The 20,545-nt window shown below is 46.7% G+C and overlaps 1 protein-coding gene across 1 annotated transcript; it reads left to right on the plus strand.

The window, feature by feature from the left end:
• LOC112886924 (lysophospholipid acyltransferase 1-like) lies at positions 1-6,776 on the plus strand. Its single transcript, XM_025952957.1, has 8 exons — positions 1-406; positions 3,418-3,473; positions 3,982-4,202; positions 4,279-4,675; positions 5,193-5,278; positions 5,611-5,674; positions 5,794-5,906; positions 6,363-6,776. Exons 1-8 carry the CDS (start codon positions 105-107, stop codon positions 6,495-6,497), a joined length of 1,374 nt encoding a protein of 457 aa, XP_025808742.1. The 5' UTR covers positions 1-104; the 3' UTR covers positions 6,498-6,776.
• Positions 6,777-20,545: the final 13,769 nt, after the last annotated feature.

Consider the following 20,545-nt stretch of genomic DNA (forward strand, 5'->3'; position numbering starts at 1 on the left):
ATCCGAACGCGAGCAAGCGGACCAAATCGTCCTCTGTATTCTATCGCCCGCACCGCATCTGGCCGCCTCGACGCTCGGCGGCGGCGGCGGCGGCGGCGGCGACGATGGGGCTGGAGATGGAGGCGATGGCGGCGTCGATTGGCGTGTCGGTGCCCGTGCTCCGCTTCCTACTCTGCTTCGCGGCCACCATCCCGACTGGCCTCCTGTGGCGCGCGGTGCCCGGCGCCACGGGGCGGCACCTCTACGCGGGGCTCACCGGCGCCGCGCTCTCCTACCTCTCCTTCGGGGTCACGTCCAACCTCCTCTTCGTCGCGCCCATGGCGCTCGGCTACCTCGCCATGCTCCTTTTCCGCCGCCACGCCGGGCTCATCACCTTCCTCGGCGCCTTCGGCTTCCTCATCGCATGGTGAAACTCTCCCTTCCTTCCTCTGTCTCCACTACCCAGCGAGTTCATATCAGGGCTTAGTTCACGCTGCTTAGGAGCAAGGATCCATACTTGTATGTTGAAATTTTGAGTAGGACCGAGCAGGGAAATTACACTGACTGCAGTTTATTCGGATGAGAACTTGAGTAATTGCCGAGGAAGCATGGGGTGTGATGCCGCCAGCATTGGAATGTTTCGTACTCAAGTTGACTGAGCGTTTCATTCATTCTTCTGGGGTCTTGTGGTCCTGCTTCGAGTAAGATTTTGAAGGGGGCAAACTGTGGCCTTGCATTAACTATACACCAATTTGCCTCTATGCTTACAAACTTTTCGATAGGGGATCTCTTATTGTTTGCAATGAATAGGTTCGGATAGTTTAATTATTTTTCTTGTGGTCTAGTTAACGGCAAAATGTGGCAGTGGCTTACAATAGAAGTTCATAACTGCTGCAAGGAGTTCATGTTTTGATTCAATCATATTCTCTTACCATCCAAACCCTCTGTTAAAGTTTGGCAGTGTCGAACAGTAGATGTTAGCTGCGCATGGATTGCGTCTTCTGATTTGATTGTTTAGCCATATACAATATAAACCTTGTATTAAGATTTGACCAGTAACCCATCATATGTGGTTTTGTTTCAGACATGAAACCAAATCTGAAAATTTAGCTGTGGAAACTAGGTCATGTACTGAAGAGTGTAGAGCCCTATGCATCCCTGCTGGTAATGTATTGATTTAAGAGCAAGGTGACTGTTCCGAGGGCTTTGAGTTGACATTAGCATCCTACTAGAAAATTGTGGAGCCCTTATATGCATAGGTTTGTTCCCTTAGCGGACCTCTGATTTTGTTGCCAGTTATGTGTGATTTACGCTGTACATGACTGCAAGCAGTTCAAGAGCTATCCATCCAAACAATTGTGTTTTGAGGTCTCACTTATATGGTTTCCGTTGCAGCAAGTCTTAGCATTAGCTCGTTAATTTTTGTATTACATGGCTTTTAATCTATCAGTAGTTGTAAGTTATGACCTGGACGTTGTTAATTCATGTATTTGCCTCTGTATCCATTGGTTTACTCAATGGAACATTTGCATGGATGAATGGCCTTTTCATCTGCGCTGCCTGGTTTTTACGATTGTTTCAACCCCAATTAATCACCAGCTCCAGTAGTTTTGGTTTGTATGGTAAGTAAATAGTATACCAAGATTGCATTTATGATTTACCACGAGGAGTTCAGTTAATATGAACTTTTCTTGGCTAAACCCAAGAGAGAAGAAAGAACAAATCGTAATGCTACATCTTCTGAGGTATTTTTCAATACGACTGAAGAATCCACTCCAACAAATAAGCAAGCAGAATGTGTAATTTGGATGGTTCGCTGTTGTAGTGCCTATTTGTGTTTAAAAGCTACAGTCGTGGATACGCAACGGAACCGCTGTGACATGATGTTGTTTTACCTGGTGCTGTGAGATGGGACTGTCCATGGTAGGCTTAACAAAATGCAACATTGCAAGTCAAAATGGCATGGAAATTTAGGAGCATGGCGTATTGGTGCGAGAGAACGGCTAGAATATAACTACAGTAGCCATATTTCAGTTTGAATTAAGTCACAATTTTTAGGTTAGACGCATCAATTCAATATTTCAACTTTTTTCATAACTAAACAATCCTGGAACGATATTGATGTTGTTTTATCCATCTAATGAATTTTGTAACCTGATTAATCCAAACTCACTTTTAGTTATAATGTAGGGGTCGTCACTGCACTATACCACCCACATCCAGTGAAGTCTGAGTTTGTGGGCACAGGTGAATCCTAATTTCATTCTCATCGATTGACACTCCCCTGTCCTCTACCATCTTACAAAAATTGTGCTACGCCAACAGATTCGATTAACTTGGATCGTCAATAAAATTTAGGCTAATATAGTGTTAGAGGTGTAAAACAGGATTTAGGATAGCGAGTCAGACCAAAACAGCTGGCATACCATTCTGAGCAAACAGACATTTCTAACGGTATTGAAGGCTTAAACACGTGTAATATGTATGTAGCTAGGTGGATGTTACATCTAATATGAGATTTTTTTTGTTCTTTTCTTGCATGCTGTGTTTTTCTTTTTGGTGTGGGTGGGGGTTTGCTGAATACTACAGTACCCTATTAGTGGGCCTACTACGGTCCAAAAATTGAAGCCGAGACAATTGGCAGCTCCTCATACATCATTTAATATTGCTACATTAGCCTTTATTTAGATAAGATACAGTTCCTGTTTTCATAGCAATAACACTTCTGATGGCATAACCTGTATCAAACTAAGGCACCATATATAATCTGTAACTGAAATCGAGACCTTACGTATGGCAATACAATATCGTTGATGCTTTCCCTGAAATGTTATATTGCCATCTTGTCAGCCTCTATCCTAACGTAGTAACTAGGCCAACTTATCTGAGTATCTTTCTTGAGAGTTGAGACTATGGCCCGAATATCTACCCTTTTTCTGTGCCCAACCTTGCTTTGGCTTGCATGGTTGTAGTATATAATAATATTATATATTGCCAATTACTCTTCTCTTTTTCTCATATTGTGTTTGCTACTGTAGTGTTGTCCTTTAAATCCCCTTGTGTCATATGCAAATTTTTGAAAAGCGAGGTGAATCAGTCAGCTGTGGTTGGCTGGTTGGAGATACAAGAGAGTGTAACCATTACCACCATGGGTTCAAAAGGGGCTTCTGATATGGGTGCATATGGTTTTAAGCTTAGATCTTACTAAGTAAAAACTTGGCCATGATATAGAATGTTGGTACCTTTTCTATTCTAAGTTAGATAATGTTTGACATGAAACTAGAAATTTTTTTCGATGGTCAATAGTGACCATATTAGCCTACCCCAACTTGCTTGGGACAAAAGGCTAAGTTGTTGTTGTTGTTGTGGTCAATAGTGACCATATTGCATAATAATTAACACATTCAAAAGCCCTGACATGTTTTGTTCTCATTATAGTCATGTGTACTACATGAGCGGAGATGCATGGAAGGAAGGAGGCATTGATGCAACTGGTATATCTATTGCTGTTTGTACTTCACATAGTAAAGCTAGTGTTTGCTGTGCAGTTTTCTGGAGTGTTACTCATGCATATATGAAATACTTGCAAAAAAGAAAAAGATTTCAAGGATTTCAAACCCCCTATATTTATATCAAGGATCTCAATTCGTTTCTTTGTATTGTACTGCTGATAGTTAACAGTGTTGTGTCAGGATATTGTTATCATCAGATAGTGAGAACTGAGAACAGTGCTTTCATTTTTATAAGAGGCAAGAAATAATTCATACTGCACATTCAGTAGAAGCATAAGCAAAGTGCTACAGTAATGGCTATATAGAGGCAAGGATAGTTGTAATAACATAACTGAATGGAAGCAAGTACAGGTTCCTTTGGTTTAGGCCATTCATCAACTTGTTCTTTATGTTTGTGTCTACACCATTTCTTTGTGCCATATCTGTGTAGGAAAAATAGCATACCATGTTATAGTGTCCTTCCATAATTTAATTTGTCTGTGCAACGCAGGTGCTTTAATGGTTTTGACGCTGAAAGTCATTTCGTGTGCAATAAACTACAGTGATGGCATCTTGAAGGAAGAGGGTTTACGCGAGGCTCAGAAAAAGTACCGATTGACTAAGCTTCCTTCTCTAATTGAATATTTTGGTTACTGCCTCTGTTGTGGGAGTCACTTTGCTGGACCGGTGTATGAGATGAAAGATTATCTTGATTGGACTGAAAGGAAAGGAGTAAGTGGCCTCCATCAACTTTTGTGCGGGTCATGCTATCTTTTGCCTCGTTCTGATGTTCATTGATCTTTTGCAGATATGGGCTAGCTCAACTCCTTCACCATTGTTACCTACTTTGCGTGCTATAGTTCAGGCTGGTATATGCATGGGGTTATATTTATACCTGTCTCCTAAATTCCCACTCGCCCGGTTTAGTGAGCCCCTTTATTATGAATGGGGTTTCTGGCACCGGCTCTTCTATCAGTACATGTCAGGCTTTACAGCTCGTTGGAAATATTACTTTATATGGTCAATTTCAGAAGCCGCAATTATTATATCTGGTCTGGGCTTTACTGGTTGGTCAGAGTCTTCTCCCCCAAAAGCCAAGTGGGATCGTGCAAAAAATGTTGATGTATTAGGTGTTGAATTAGCTGGAAGTGCAGTTCAATTGCCCCTTGTGTGGAATATTCAAGTGAGCACATGGCTACGATACTGTAAGTTCTGTTTCTTGATAAAATCCATTACATCACCGACTCTGTTAACTTGTTTCTTTGGATGATAGAATGGCCTCTTTTTTTAACTGAATTCAATCTGTATGTGGAAGTGTTTTAGTCCAGACACCACACACACACACACACACACACACTAAGGGTGAAAAGCATAATCACACGCACACACACACTAAAGGGTGAAAAGCATAATCTCAAAGGAATCGAGAGTCTGATTTGCATGCAACAACACACGACAAGAGTTTACTAAGCTTACATTCAAGCCCGCCATTATAAATCACAGCAACGACCTCCCTGTACCACTTCCTTGAAGACATGAACCCTGATTTGTGCAGGGTTTGGGAGAGAATATAAACACCGCTTATTCACGTACAAATTTAACTATGTGATTTGTGCCATACAAGATCCACTACTGAAACAAAGGACTTGCATTCCTTCAAACTACAGTATATTATTCGTTACATAAGACTAACTAACTTTTATGTTTCCACAATTGTTTCAGACGTCTATGAAAGGCTAATTCAGAAAGGAAAGAAACCTGGTTTCCTTCAGTTGTTGGGTACACAGACAGTCAGTGCCATCTGGCATGTGAGTTATATATTTCCTCTCACCTCCTTTGTATTTATTTTGTGGTGATTGTAGCTTGTACTTTTTATCATGTCATAGAGCAAACTGATGCTAGTTGGAGCAATAGTTTCTAATTAAGCTAGGAGATTACCTTTTGAAATTAGATCTGCTACTTTCCTGATGTCTTAGTATCCTCCTTGCCATGTAGAGTCCACGTGTGAAAATGGTAAATTTCTCTGAGCTTAATGATCATGAATTTGTTTGTCCCACCAAGCTTGTCTTGTGGCAATTCACACTTTTCATACCATTATCCACAACGATCTGCCCTTCAATCTGATATTCTCATTCTACAGGGACTGTATCCTGGGTACATCATATTCTTTGTCCAATCGGCATTGATGATAAATGGTTCACGAGGTACCTCTCTATCCCATTACTGTTGGGTTCGCTTCTGCTAAGCTCATTTTTGGAGGTTTGTTTTGTTCAAAAAAGTTTTTGTGCTTGTAATTTGAATGTTTTCCTTTCTTTCAATGCAGTTATATATAGATGGCAGCAAGCAGTGAGCAATTCAGTCCTCTGCAGTATCCTGGCTTTCCTAAATTTTGCATATACATTGTTAGTGCTTAACTACTCGTGCATTGGGTTCCAGGTCAGTTCCAAGCTTTTGAATCAGGCTCTAGTTTCTTTTATATCATGTCAGAAGTCTGAACACAATGGTGCTTCTCTATATGAATTTTGAGAGAGATTCTTTCATAAAATTTTGACCTCATGTTATGGTCCTTACCTCTGATGCACATATGATTTTGCTTTAGGCTTCATTTTTACATCGTTGTAACAATAACAACCAGACATAGATATGAGAAAGTTCCCCAAGTATCTTTGGTTATATATTTCCTTTAGATGATGGAACGGTCGTTAGCAGAGGGGGGAAACAACAATCAGTTTGAATAATGCTGCTTTTAATCTAGTTAGTTTCCACATCTTAATGAAGAAACTTTGCACCCACTCACTCAACCGCAGTGATGAATCGATGTCTGTCTGGCTCACTTCCTTTTGTGTAACACAATGTGATACTTAATATGCTGTTTAATTTTGTTTTCTGAAGGTACTGAGCTTCAAGGAAACCTTGGCATCCTACCAGAGTGTATATTATGTTGGCACGATTGTTCCCATTGTATGCCTCTTGCTGGGCAATGTTATCAAGCCAGCAAGGAAGCCGAAGGCTCAGAAGGCCGAGTGAGGAGCATATACTCGAGTGATCGTTACACAGAAAGATGGAGAAGCTTCAACGACGATAACGACAGCCTAGTTTTCAGTTTATTTATTCTCTCTTTTTTGAACCGGTACCAAATTTAGCACAAGGATAGTGTGGTGACCGCAGCTCGCATATATTTCGGAACTCCATCGCAGTTGACCAATCATTAAAACGTGGCACCCCCGTTTCGTTTTTCTTCAACTTAATGACTACATGTTGTAAAGGATTTTGGCTCGACGAGCCCTCTACTCTTTTGTTCCCATCCGCCTGTTGAATGTCCTTTGGACGCCTTTCCGGCCGGAGCCTGGTGGAGGTGTGAATGCGCCTGATCCTCGCGCCTCACATCCCATCGTGTTGGTTGTTACCGACTGCTCCTAGAACTGAGCATCCGTGCTTTGACCCCGGCGCCACTGCTCACTTTGAACGCAGTTTCGGTGCGGTTGCAGCTGAAGTTTGAAGTCGTGGCCGTCGAGATGATGGACGCTGGTCATAGACTAAGAACACAATCGAGCTCGGCGTCGTATAAATGGTGGCTACGCTGCTGCAGCGGCGTAAGCACGCCCGGGTGGCCCGGTCCGACCCAACGTGCGGTGGAGGCGGTGGTTTGGTCAGTTCTAGTGTTGGTGTTGGTCGCGTCATCCTCCTCGCATATTAGGCCATGGCTGGACTGCGCGTATGATGCAAGTAGTGCTTCGTCCGTGGGTGCTCGGGCGCACCCGGACGACTTGTAGAAGGGACGTGGTGTGATGTCCGCTCCGGGCGGCGGTGACGCGACGGGGACGTGGCGTTGATCCGGTCATGACCGTGACGGGCATCTACTGAGTCCCTGACCCATCATGCACTAGGCGAGGAGCACAGTAGCATACCAAGTCAACCTTTTGTTTCCAGGTAGAGAAATAGAGAATTTTCGGGTCAGACAGTCCAGCTTCAGCGGGCGACGTCTCGCGCACGATCGGCTCGATCGGCTTGGACTTGGGAGTCGCCGCTTCCAAGACAACTCAGCACTTTTCACTAGCAATTGGATCGTTAGCCCGCCCTGTCCTTTCACTGTTCCCATCGTGCCGCACTCACGCCCATGACCTTCAACGCTTGCGACCGCGGCCGAGCTCGGAAGCGGAGACCGACCGCACCGGCGGCACAGGCACCGAGCCGGCCGCTTTCGTCGGTCTCTGAATGCAACGCGGCTCGCGCCGTCGCCGTCCGCCCGTCCGTCTCGCGCTCCGTGCCGCACACGCGCCAGCCGCCAACGCCCTCGCGCGGTCTTCCTTCCAATCCTTCCGACCCGGCCACGCCGCGGCACGGGAGGGTGGGGGCGTGCCAGCGACCAGAGCGCGGCGGCCACGCCACACACCGGGCGGGCGGGGCCGCTCGGCGGCCGCGCGCCCATGCCCTGGGCGCGACGACACCTTTGCCGTTGCGGTTCAGCAATGGCCGGCCGTCCGGGGACTCTGCAGAATTGGCCTCCGTTCCAGATCACGCAGGATTGCTCACTGTTACTGGTCAGCGCCAGGGCACAGTTTTATGAACGCACTAGCATGCGTGCATGGATGGATGGGTACGCTGACGCGACAGCGACCGGACCACCTGAAACTTTTTGCAACGATACTACGTTCCCGTCCTTTCGACGCGAACAGGCAGCGCCAGTGCTTTGCGACGGGGCTCTGCTATTTGCTGGAGTACATGCAACAGGGCTCTCCAGCCTTATCACTTACCCTGGCATCACTAGTTTGTGCTGCATGGGAAATGCGCCTGCACTCTGCTCTCCGGTGTTACCTTTGAGCTAGCGCTGCATGCATGCGATCCGAGCAGAGGACCGCAGCTTTCCCAGGCTCAGCAGGCGTCATCGCCGGTAGTACACCGGCGCAGAGTTTGCCCCGGCAACAGGGGAACGGAGCGAGAGGTGGTGCCGATCCACCAATCACACACGCGGACGCAGGGTACCCCCTGCACGAGATGCTCCACTCCACAGTTCCCGCAGCGCAGGTGATCAGGTGGCCGTCGTGCGGTGCGCGTGCGCCACTGTTACGAGAGGCCCCTCACTCAGGAGTCAGCTCCACCACGCAGCTAGCGCGTGGCGTTACGTTGCAGGCAGGGGCTTTTGCGCCGTATGCAATGCACCGCTGCGGCGCAAGCTAGTAGTCTCAGTGAGTCAGCTGGTCCTTTGCCGGTGCAGGCTGGCTGCTGGCGTGCTTGGGTCGGGTCTCTCTCGAGTAGCAGGCGCCCGGAGTATTACGTCAGCGATCGACCTGCTGGTTTGTAGCAGCAACAGTCCACTGGTTATATTGGTCTGTGCTGACAGTGCAGGTACTTAACTGACAGTGCTGTAAAGCAATCGAACAGTTTTGCATCTCTTGACGACGACTAAACTAAAATCGATTTGAATTCTGTATACCCTGAGAGGCTAAACATTGGCCCACTATGCTACTAGTTTATTTTGTAGCCCTAGCTAGCTCGCCGGCAGTACACGTGCACATCTGTTGAAGCGCGCGGTCGTTGCCCTTCGTTCTACAAGTCATCATCTGCCGACGCGTACGTCGCCGTCCCTACAGCATACTATGCATTATGCAAGACTTCCAATCCCCACGTGAACGGAAGATTTTTCTTTTCGATCCAAGATTTACTTGTTCAAGTGATTGAACCTTAATTTGTCCGTCAGTTTTCCGCTGCAATCTGCGGCTGCGCATAAACATCATCTTTCTTGAATCGCGTGCGTGCGTGCATATAAACATTATTGGACATTATAATCAAATGCGCATTATTACCTGTGGGCTTGCTAATGATCGACGACAACGGCGTGTAAAACAAAACGTCACTGTTACACGTGAATCAGCATGCTCGCCCGTTGTAGGACGGAGTAGTTAAAGGGTTGAATCGACGTGACAGCGGACTCCTGAACATAGTACTGGAAGGGGGTTCAAATACTGCTCCGGCTGGACGACGCCCATCGGCTCCCGTACCGCCACATGTAACCAGGAAAACGATCAGGCCGGCCAGCCGGCCGGCGGCCGAAATGACCGAGGCACCTACTCCTAAATCATGCACACTGCAAAACTTTTACTTGGCCGGCCGGCCGTGAGTTCTATGCCTGTCTAACTGCTCTCGCCCGGCCGGTTTCAGATAACGAAAGCGACGTAATTAAATGCCGTACGTACGTGTATAGTCAAAAAGAAACGGAAGAAAAGCCCTCGCTGGCTCGAGCACCCCGACGCGATAAGCTGATCATGGATGCATTGTTTGCAATGCGCCTGCGTCGTCGTCATTGCATGATGATGCGTGAATCGTTATCCGAGGCTGAAGAATCGAACTCGATCGCGTTTTATCAAATGCGTGGCTGCTGGGAACGAAGAAGCTCTTCTCCGGACCGGACAAACCGATCGAGAAGATGAAACAAGGGACACCAAAAGCACAACATTTCAAGAGTGAACGCCTCCCTGATCGAACCATTTCTTTTCCTTTGAGACCTACCATCCCTGAACCAAAAGTTTCTTGGTGGTACGAGTCACAACAAATTACACACTTTAATTTCCCGCCGTTTAGTTCACCGATTAGAGTACCAGACCCACCTGTCTGCAAGTAAATTAATTAAGCGAGAGCTCGCTAGATAACATATACTAGTACGAGTATACCTTATCAGAAAAAAAAGATACATGTACTATAGTAGTATACAATACAAGGTAGCTGATGGACGTACGTACCCATGCATGTGGGCGGCTTGTCGACAACAATCACCGTATGTATACAAAGACCTGTGACACAAATGCCCACTCATTGGCAAGTTAATCCTAAGTAAAACAACAAATACAAGTGGAGTAGCTGAGCGCCGGTGCTAGTATAAACTTTGCGATGCAGCTGCAGCAAGCATGGCGACAGAGAGTTTTTTTTTGAAATTGCGACAAAGAGTTTTGGCCGAACGCAGCGGAGGAGACGCGCCAAGAGAGGAGGCGCTTTTGGTGAGTTGGGTGGCGACAAACGCATAGCCAAGAACACAACAAGGGCTCCATGGCACCCTTGATATCACGTACGAGTTCGTCTTGTTAGCTGTTGCGTTCGAGCCAAAAATCCAACGCACGCAAGTGCTCCCAAGGAAGTCCACTCGTGGACTCCCCATCAATCCCCATGGGGCGTTTTGTAAGCTAGCGCTGTGTTGCTGTGGCATTGTGCTAGGTTTTATTTTTACTAAGCACGTAGATGCCGTAATGATGCCCTGGTATTTTTGTATCACTAGCTAGCTAGCATAGCTAGCGCCTAGAGGCATGCATGGCCCGTATCCTTCGATCTAGCTCGACATCATGTGATCAATGAGTGAATGGGTATATATCTGATGAACAATGCAATGTGAAGCTTTGGACGGCTGCAAGTTAACTGGCCGCCGGACAGCAACCACCTGCCTGCAGACAAGCTAGCATTTTGGGGGCCGGATGCAGACAAGCGACGCCCTGCATGGATCTCGCGCAGAGAATCCGTTCCTGGCAGATGGCGACGAGGCCCTCTTCCCGATTGATGCCCGGCCGGTTGATAACTAATACGGCCATACTTGCTCCAATGAGCCATTAGCTTAGCTTAGGCCGATCGACTCATGCCATAACGTGCACGGACGATGCGTGCATATGCCTGCTCACGCATCTCGCCTACGTATATTCTGCTTGCCGGCCTGCACCCAACTTGAATTGCGTCGTCTGCCTGTGACAAATTTACCTTGGTTTTGCTACTGATCTGTGAATCAAGATCGATGCATGACCAATTCTCCAGGACACGGCACGCGAAGGGAGCAATCAGTGTGTACTATCGTGTACGACGATGCCCAAATTAAAGAGCGCAGAAAACATGGCTCCATTGGACCATAACAATAATTTTAATAATTGTGTGACAACATAAACAATGAGACTAACAAATTTTGTAAGCTTTTATTTTATAAGATTTCTAGATCCCATGGATGAAGTTCAATTCATAGTTCAGATGTCCAAATGAGTTGGATAACTGGAAGCATGAAGAAGGGCGTTAGATGAACCGTCGACGATAAAAAAAATAAACAAGCCGGTGCAATGCAGAAGAAAAGTTAACAGCATCTGATGAACCGGCGGTGTGAAGTGTGGTAGCGTCGGATAAACCGACAAGCCGTAGTTTGATTACTCAGAGTCAGAGAGCATGTCAAGTAATCTTCCGGAGAAATCTCTTTACCGCCAGATAAACCGATGGTGCATAGGATGAAGTGAAGATGCAATGACGCAAGCAAAAGGAGACATGGCAGAGAGGAAGCAACGGCTATGTTGCAAAAAGGATGACTGGATGAACCGACACCCATGCGGATAGAGCGTCGGTCCATCTGACACATTTGTTCTTTTTCTGGACGTCGAAACAACGGCTCTTTGGAGTTATTGGGCTATTTATACTCCCTTCTCTCACCCTTTTGAGGTTGTTGGAGTTTAGAGGAAGCTCATACACATTCAAGAGGACACCTAGCCACCATAGTGCTTATTGATCACATCCATAGATCTTAGCATAAGTTTTGAGAGTGTTGGTGCTAGATTAGGCCAAGAGAGAGTGTGAGAGCAAGGTATAGCTACCTTATGTTTGGTTCTAGAGTGAACCACCGTTATAATCTTGATGTGCCGATCCAAAGGGAGTTTTGGTGACTCGCCGGCAAGTCTTCGACCCTCCGGCTTGGTGTGGAGCGGCATCGATGATCTTGTTCGGGGGACGAGGAGACCCCTCTTTTATGGGAAGCTCCATAGTGAAGACGTTTTATTCTCCATGTCAGCATTTAAGCAAAGTTTTTTCTGAAATTTTACTATTGTTACCTTTTTTCTAACTAGAAGGCAATGTTGCACGCCAAAATCGCAGAATCTATAAAATATAAAAAGAATATAGAAACGTAGGGCGTGTGTGTATATATATATAACTATATAAGCAAAGTTTATCTAGTTTTGTTTTAAGCCAAACATCTTTTACCATCAATATCTAAAATTTTACATGAATTGATAGTGCGAGACTGAAATCACTAGATTTTCTATGGAAACTACTTTTTGTAATATACAACTCTCTTAATTTAAAATAACATATTTTTACAGATATTCCTAGCCAGCTGTTGGCACCAATTTAGTAAGATTTGTAGAGGATTTTTTCAGACCCGGACATACGGGACTGTACACGTGGAGTACTTTTCCTAGGATAAGGGATGGGATATGGCTCACGCCCTACATCTGTTGTAACTACTCGTAGCGTAGTAGAACTACTCATATAGTAGTAAAACTAGTCGGACACAGTAGGAAACTACTCTAAAACCACTCGAGTAGGACTCTAGGGCTTGTATCCGACTAGGACTTCCATGTAAACCTGTCCCCTCGGACTATATAAGGGTGGACACGGACCCCCACCAATAGGGGAATCACCCAGAAGATCACCCGATCACCATCTAAGGAAATACAAACCACACAGGACGTAGAGTATTATGCTCTCGGCTGTCCGAACCTGTCTAAACCTTATGTTCCTTGCACCTTCGAGTTCATGATCTCGGCGACACCCTACCTACAAACTCATCACCTCGGGGGATATCCCTCGGTGGGCGTGGCGGTAAAACACCGACAGCTGGCGCGCCAGGTAGGGGTGTTCATCGAGCATCCACTGAAGAACTCAATGGCATCTCTCAGCTTCACCAGCACCGTGCTCGACGAGGGCACAACTTTCATCTTTGGCTACTGGATCTGCGTTGCCGACGGCTTGGGTGGCTTCAACAGCCGCCTAGTCGACTCTAGGAAGCCAGAGACCTCTACACCAACTCAAAGCAGCGATCTCGACGAGTTCTTTGACAACTTCGACGAGTTGCTGCTCCCCAATCTTCCCAAGCAGATCGAAAGGATATCCGTTTTCAACGCGATTTCAATTCGTGCTGCACTAGGACTACTCGGATCAGATTCAAACTGATCTGAGGAGGCTCCGCGATCCAAGTCCCTCTCCGACTTGGAGGAGGACTTGGATCGGCCCTTCAAGATTCGAGACGAGGGAGCCACCGCGTGTCGCCCCCTCCCCCCCCCCCCCCCGTCGTTCTTGACTACGACTCTGAAACCGAAGAGTACCCGTTAACTACAAATTCGAGCCAAGGAGGACTTGTGGACGAGGGAGCCACCGCTCATCGGGAGGATCCAGTTCTCGACAACCACTAGCAACCCGATGATTACTCCGAGTCATTTTTGGGTAGTCATCCGGGTTTAACTACAACATCCACGCTGCAAGGCCATTTCCTAGAAGGGTCTAGAGCCCTTTGAGTCACTCGAATATGACTCCTGCCTTGTGGCAGAATCCACCCTTCGGCGTATCAACCCCAGGGAGCCGAAAGATTTCAACAGCACCGCTCAACTTCACCCTGCGTCACAACATCGACACGCTGCAGCGATGACCTCGACTACTTGACTTGCGCCGCTGTCACGATTGCTTCGACATATTGGCAGCGCCAGTGACAACTTCGGTGACTCGTCTCGACTAGAAACTAGTCGGGAATGAGCCGCAGACTACTTGGCGACTAGCTAAGCATAGTCAACAACTAGTGGGAATCAGCTCCGACTAGTTCTCTCAATTGACAAATGTCTCACGGATCAAAATCGGTTCGAGGCTGTTCAACCTAGGACCCTCTCCGCATTTGAAGAGGATTTGGATCGTCTAATACCACTCAAAGAAGGAGAAGCCACCGCTTGTCAGGGGGCTATTGTTTCCGACAACTACTCGGAAGTTTTGGGTATCGGAAGGGCATGAAATCCTCCAGGTCTCTCAAATCAAGCCCACCATGATTCATTTCCACACCCGGGGAACTCCCTTTTCAAGAAGGCAGACCCTTCCCCCCATCTGACGATGAAGACGAGGGCCAGGCGGTGCGGAGTCCCACACGCTTTGCCCCCAATCGAGAAGTACTCATAATTCACGTTGACGAGGGCTGTGAAGGCCTAGAGCGGGTCCAGCTAGACGACTACGACGACTACCTCCTTGATCCACTTGACGAATACGTGGACGCAACAAATGACAGTATATCCCCAGCCAGCATCAAGGCAGAAGACGCAGATGACATCCAGAAGGAACATCATAGCCTCATCAATGCGAAGCGTGCCCAACACAGGCACTGCACGATCGAGACGAACCAGCCGGGGAGCGGTAACCTCCACGACTCCTCCACGGGCGACCTTCGCGCCATCATTAACGTTGGCAGGGACGCCCGCAATATCATCATTGCCAGGCAGCAAGAGTGCGAAGAAGTGGAAGCCTACAGCCCCATAAGCTATCAACTCCCTCTCGACTACCTGGAGACAACTTAGAAGCGCGAGCCAGAAGCTGGGAAACAATCCACCCGTAAAAGGAAGATTCTCAGTTCAAAGAAATGATTTGAGGAAGCCCTCCATGGGAAATGCCCGTGGCATCCGAAGAGCAAACGCTCTGCATTTGAATGTCAAACCCTTCGGAGGGCCCTAGGAGCTTCGCCAAGTCTATGAAGAAAGACGACGGAACTACCCGACTAATGATTTACTCATAAATGTACCCGAATTAAGAAGGTTTTCTAAGGGTCGTTTTGGTGTCTCGTTTGTTTAAACCATTATTTTGGGACTATATCTCGAAACAAGAGGTTCCGTACATGTAAAAGCACCCCTTTTTACCACTTAGCCAGGGTCGCTATTTATGTTCATTTACTCGAGTTAATCACGACTCCTCGCTAAACTTAGGAAACCCTTTCACAGCTGAACCATGCAACTGCCAAAAGTGGTCGTCTTGTTTGTCAATGAATAGTGGAACCCGTTAATTAGTCAAATAAAGCACTTACGCGATTGTCTAAAAGATACTACTAGTAACCCCCCCCCCCCCCAGATTACTAGCTCCCGACTAGTTTTCTATGTTATTGAAGGGGTCTTGCTCCCAAACTTCCAGTAACACTCCGTTTGCTAGTTTCCGACTAGTATTACGTGTAGTTTACTGAAGGATCCTTACTCCCCTACGACCTCGCCAACGGTCTCGACGGAATTCAATTTTTCTCGACCTGAAGCAGCCTGAAGCACCCGTACCACCCGCATGGGCGTCAACTGTGCAATTGACAACTTGATCCACAACCCGTAACCATAAGTCGGAGGAGGATTTGGATCGTCTACCACAAGTCGGAGGAGGATTTAGATCGTCTATGATAAGTTGGAGGAGGACTTGGATCGTCTACCACAAGTCGGAAGAGAATTTGGATCGTCTACGACAAGTTGGAGGAGTATTTGGATCATCTACTACAAGTCGGAGGAGGATTTGGATCGTCTACTACAAGTTGGAGGAGAACTAGCTAGCTTCCATCGAAGGGCTTCCGTCCCCGCCGACTACTCGGACTTCATCAACGATGCCATACTTTTACCAAAAGGCCACCGCGGCCTGATGGTGCCACCATTTTGGTCGGGCGGGCTAGGGCATTGGAAGGGCACGAGTCCTCCAAACTACCTGGCTCAGCCTACCTTTTTACGCCTCCATCTTGGTCGGGCGGGCCCAGGCATTGGAAGGGCATGAGTCCTCCAAGCTACCTGGATCAGCCCACCTTTTTCGCCTCCATCTTGGTCGGGCAGGCCCGGGCATAGAAGGGCACGAGTCCTCTAAGCTACCCGGCTCAGCCCACCTTTCTGCGTTTTCAACTTGGTCGGGCGGGCACGGGCATTGGAAGGGCACGAGCCCTCCAAGCTACCCGGCTCAGCCCACCTTTTTGTGTTTTCAACCTAGTCGGGCAGGCTCGGGTATTCGAAAGGCATAGAGTCCTCCAAGCTACCCGGTTTAGCCCACCTTTTTGGGCCATCAACCTTGACAACCTGTCGGGCCCTGCACCGTTCCAAAACGGCAGGACCCTCAACTCCTCGACGACTACTTCGTCATCGCGAGGGCACTCGGCGACCTGCTGACGACTATTTCGACTACACAACTAGTCGGGAGCGGGACTCACACCACCAGTGACTAGTTAGAATTGATTCTGACTAGTCGGGATCAGCAACAAACCGGCACAGCTTCATCAACAAGCGACACAACTTCGTCGGCAATCACCAACAAATCAAGATCGCCAATCACACATGAGAAAATTGAGACCCGATTCAAGGAGGTTTTACGGATATCTTTAGAGAATTTGTTTAACCATTGTCTCGAGTTTTATCACAACTCAAGGGTTTTTTCTCAAAGAATTCATTCAACCACTCGGTTAGGGGATCAAGAAGTTTACCCAAAGAAGGGCATGTTCGATCATCCTTACTTTAGCGTTGTACGAACTCTCTTGGCCCGTCCAAGGAATTCCTTTGGGATAACCAAGACTTCTTCGCATGGCAACATACGACTTGTCTTGGCTCACCCAAGGAGTTCCTTTGGGCTAGCCAAGCCATACTTGCTCAATGACTAATTCTGTAACAACGCACGTACAAGATTGCGTTGTCACTTCCTTTGGACCAACCGAGACATCTTTGCATGGCAACACACGGCTTGTCTTGATCTACCCAAGGAACTGATCAAGATCAAGTGTAGGATCCCGTCGTCATCTTCTTTGGGCCAACTGAGATATTTTTGCATGGCACTTAAGACTTGTCTTGGCCCATCCAAGGAACTGATCACTCGACGCGAAGGACCTCGTCATTAATTCCTTCGGACCAACCGTGATATTTTTCACAAGTCAACTTGTGAATTCTCATGATCCGCCCAAGGATTCGACTGAAACTACTAGCAAGACTCATTTCTCCCTCGCTAATTGATTTCCAGTCACCTTCACATACTTGCAGTAGCAGATTACTAGTTTCCCACTAATATGCTATGTTACTGAAGGGGCTTTGTTCCCATAATTCCAGTACAATTCCGTTATACTGGCTTACGACCAGTATTATGTGCAAGCTTGCTGAAGGGTCCTCGCTCCCATACTTCCAGTAACAAGTTTCCGACTAGTATTCTATGTTACTGAAGGAGCCTTGCTTCCATATTTCCAGAATAACTCCGTTTACTGGTTCACGACCGGTATCCATGCAAGTTTACTGAAGGGGTCTCGCTCCCATACTTTCAGTAACAGATTACTAGTTCCTAACTAGTATGTTGTGTTACTGAAGGCGCCTCGCTACTATAATTTCAGTATAACTCCGTTCTACTGCTTTACGACCAGTATTACATGCAAGTTTACTGAAGGAGCCTCGCTCCCATACTTCTAGTAGCAGATTACTAGTTCCTAACTAGTATGCTGTGTTATTGAAGGGGCCTCGCTCCTATAATTCTAGTAGAACTCCGTTCTACTAGTTTACAACCATTATAACGTGCAAGTTTACTGAAGGAGCTTCGCTCTCATACTTCCAATAACAGATTACTTGTTTCCGACTCGTATGTTGCGTTACTGAAGGGGACTCACTCCCATACTTCTAATAGAACGAAAAACTCCATTTTATTATTTACGACCGGTATTACGTGAAAGTTAACAGACTACTAGTTTCCGACTAGTATGCAATGTTACTGAAGGGGCATCACTCTCATACTTTCAGTGTAACTTTGTTTACTGGTTCATGACCGTTGTGCGTGCAAGTTTAACAAAGAGGCCTCGCTCCCATAGTTCCAGTAGCAGACTACTAGTTTCCGACTAATATGCTATATTACTGAAGGAGCTCGCTCCCATACTACTTCTAGTAATCGACTACTAGCTTCCGACTAGTATGCTATATTACTGAAGGGATATCGCTCCCATACTTCCAGTGTAACTCCGTTTACTGGTTCATGATCGGTATCAGTGCAAGTTTACGAAAGAGGCCTCGCTCCCGTAGTTTCAGTACAACTCTGTTTACTGGTTCATGACTGGTATCCATGCAAGTTTATTGGAGGGGCCTCGTTCCTGTACTTCCAATAACAGGATTACTAGTTCCTGACTCGTATGCTGTGTTACTGAAGGGGCCTCGTTCCTATAATTCCAGTACAACTCCATTCTACTGGTTTACGACAGGTATTACGTGCAAGTTTAGTGAAGGGGCCTCACACCCATACTTCTTCCAGTAACCTTCAGACTACTAGTCTCCGACTGGTATTTATGTTACTGAAGGGGTCTCTCTCCCATACTTTCAGTATTTCTCCATTTACTAATTTTCGACTAGTTATACATGGAGTTTACTGCAAGGGCATTGCTCCCAACATGCTTTCATGTATATCAGTTACAAACTACTTTTATGTTTACCTTGCAGGGGACCTGATCTGGACCGTGCTGCTGGGCGAGTCGGATTCAACTCCGATTAGTTGGCTTCGCTTCATCAACAATCGCACGACTACTCTGATTTGTGAGACGCTCGATTCCGTTGTTGATACATAATGTTATCACCATAATTTAGACGGGCCAGAAGGTGGGCGAAGGCAAGGTGGGCTCGAAGGATAGCCATAATGGGCTTGCGAATCGGACCTTAGGCAGGTATTTGAGGCCAAGGTTGGCCGTGTATCTAGATAGGCATGTGTGTTTAAACAGTTTAGATAGAGATAGTTAAGATTTGTATCATGTTTAGTTAGGATTGGCTAGGAAAGGTAAGTCTACGGACTATAAATATGTACCCTGGGTGAACAACTAAAATCAATCATTCATCAAAAACTCTTGGCGCATCGGCACCCCTGTTCTAGGGTTTTTTTGGGTAAGTGTCGTGAGGCCCCGATCACGCCTCGCATGATCGGGGCAGCATTGTCCTTGCTTGTTTACCTTTCGTGTTTCTCGTTCTGAAGTGTTATTGACGATGAGTAGCACTAGTTATCTTGACGTTTATAGAGTAGCATCAGCTCTTCCGTGCTTTAATCGTGCTTTGCTTGTCGTCTATGAACGTCCAGCCGTCCTTGTATTCGATCTCGGGTATAGGGGTGGCGCTTTGCTCTGTTCTCATTTAGTAGATCTAATCTATTATGGTTAATCTTTGTCAACCGAAGATTCAGTTTAATATCTGTTTGATTAGGTCCTTCAAACGGGTTGAATGTTCCGGCAGTATGCTTGGTACTTTATAACAGCTTAAAGAGGGATTGTTCCAGGAATCGGTTTTTGGTTGGTTTTTAGGCCTCTCTTTAGGTTGTTGTTCGTTACCTTTCGTATTTGTTAGGCTCAATTACATGCAGGATGTTCTGATTACGCAGTGAAAGCTTTAATTGTCGTAGATTGAATTAGCTTAATGTTTACAGAGCAAGATTAATATTACCATTGGGCATATTTGCTTTATTCATAGATCCGATCCGGTATTGAACACAATCGGCTCTTTACAGCCGATACCGGAAAATATCCGATGAGCCGATCACGGCTCGGACTAATGTTTATACGTGTCTGTGCATGCAAGAAACTAACACATAACACCTTCCTGATCAGGTACAAGGTGAGGTAGCACGCCTAGCGATCCAGAAGCCAGGACGTGTGCCGGATCTCGGGCCGTTGACAGAGGGACCGGGACCCACCGGTAGTCTCGAGAGCCTCCCGGCTCCTCGTGTTGCCTGTTGCTGCTCGCCAGTGGGTTTTGACCGACAACAAACGACTACTCGTCGGATTCGACTCCGACTAGATGGGTTCATCAACAACCGTCAGTGACTATTGGATTTCGTGAAGAACGCAAGGCGACACGCTAGCGACTACTTCGACTTTTCATTTGGCCTACAAGCTAGTCGGATTCGAACCTGCTTGGCGATACGCTGGCGACTACTTCGACTACTCGTCACGCCTATATAACTAGTCAGAATCGACTCCGACTAGTCGGCTTCATCGACATTTCAAGATTCAGCGGCAACTTGGCCAACGCTTAGGCTCGGGGGCTGGTGGCACCGACTACTAGGCATATCCTATACGACTCATCTAGCTCCCAGGCTGAGGGGCTGGATACGACACGGCTCTCAGCAATGAAGGTTTGATTTGAGCGGTAATTTAGGGCACTGTTGGTGAAGTTATTTGTTTAACGATTTTTTTAGGGAATTCATCATGAAAAAAGAGATTTTCGAATTTACTGAATCAATTTGCCCATCTTAACCATCAAATCTTTGCCGCCATATATTGCATGCCACGATTTATTGGATCCTTT

The sequence above is a fragment of the Panicum hallii genome, chromosome 1 (genome assembly GCF_002211085.1).
Source record: "Panicum hallii strain FIL2 chromosome 1, PHallii_v3.1, whole genome shotgun sequence".
Taxonomy (NCBI): Eukaryota; Viridiplantae; Streptophyta; class Magnoliopsida; order Poales; family Poaceae; genus Panicum; species Panicum hallii.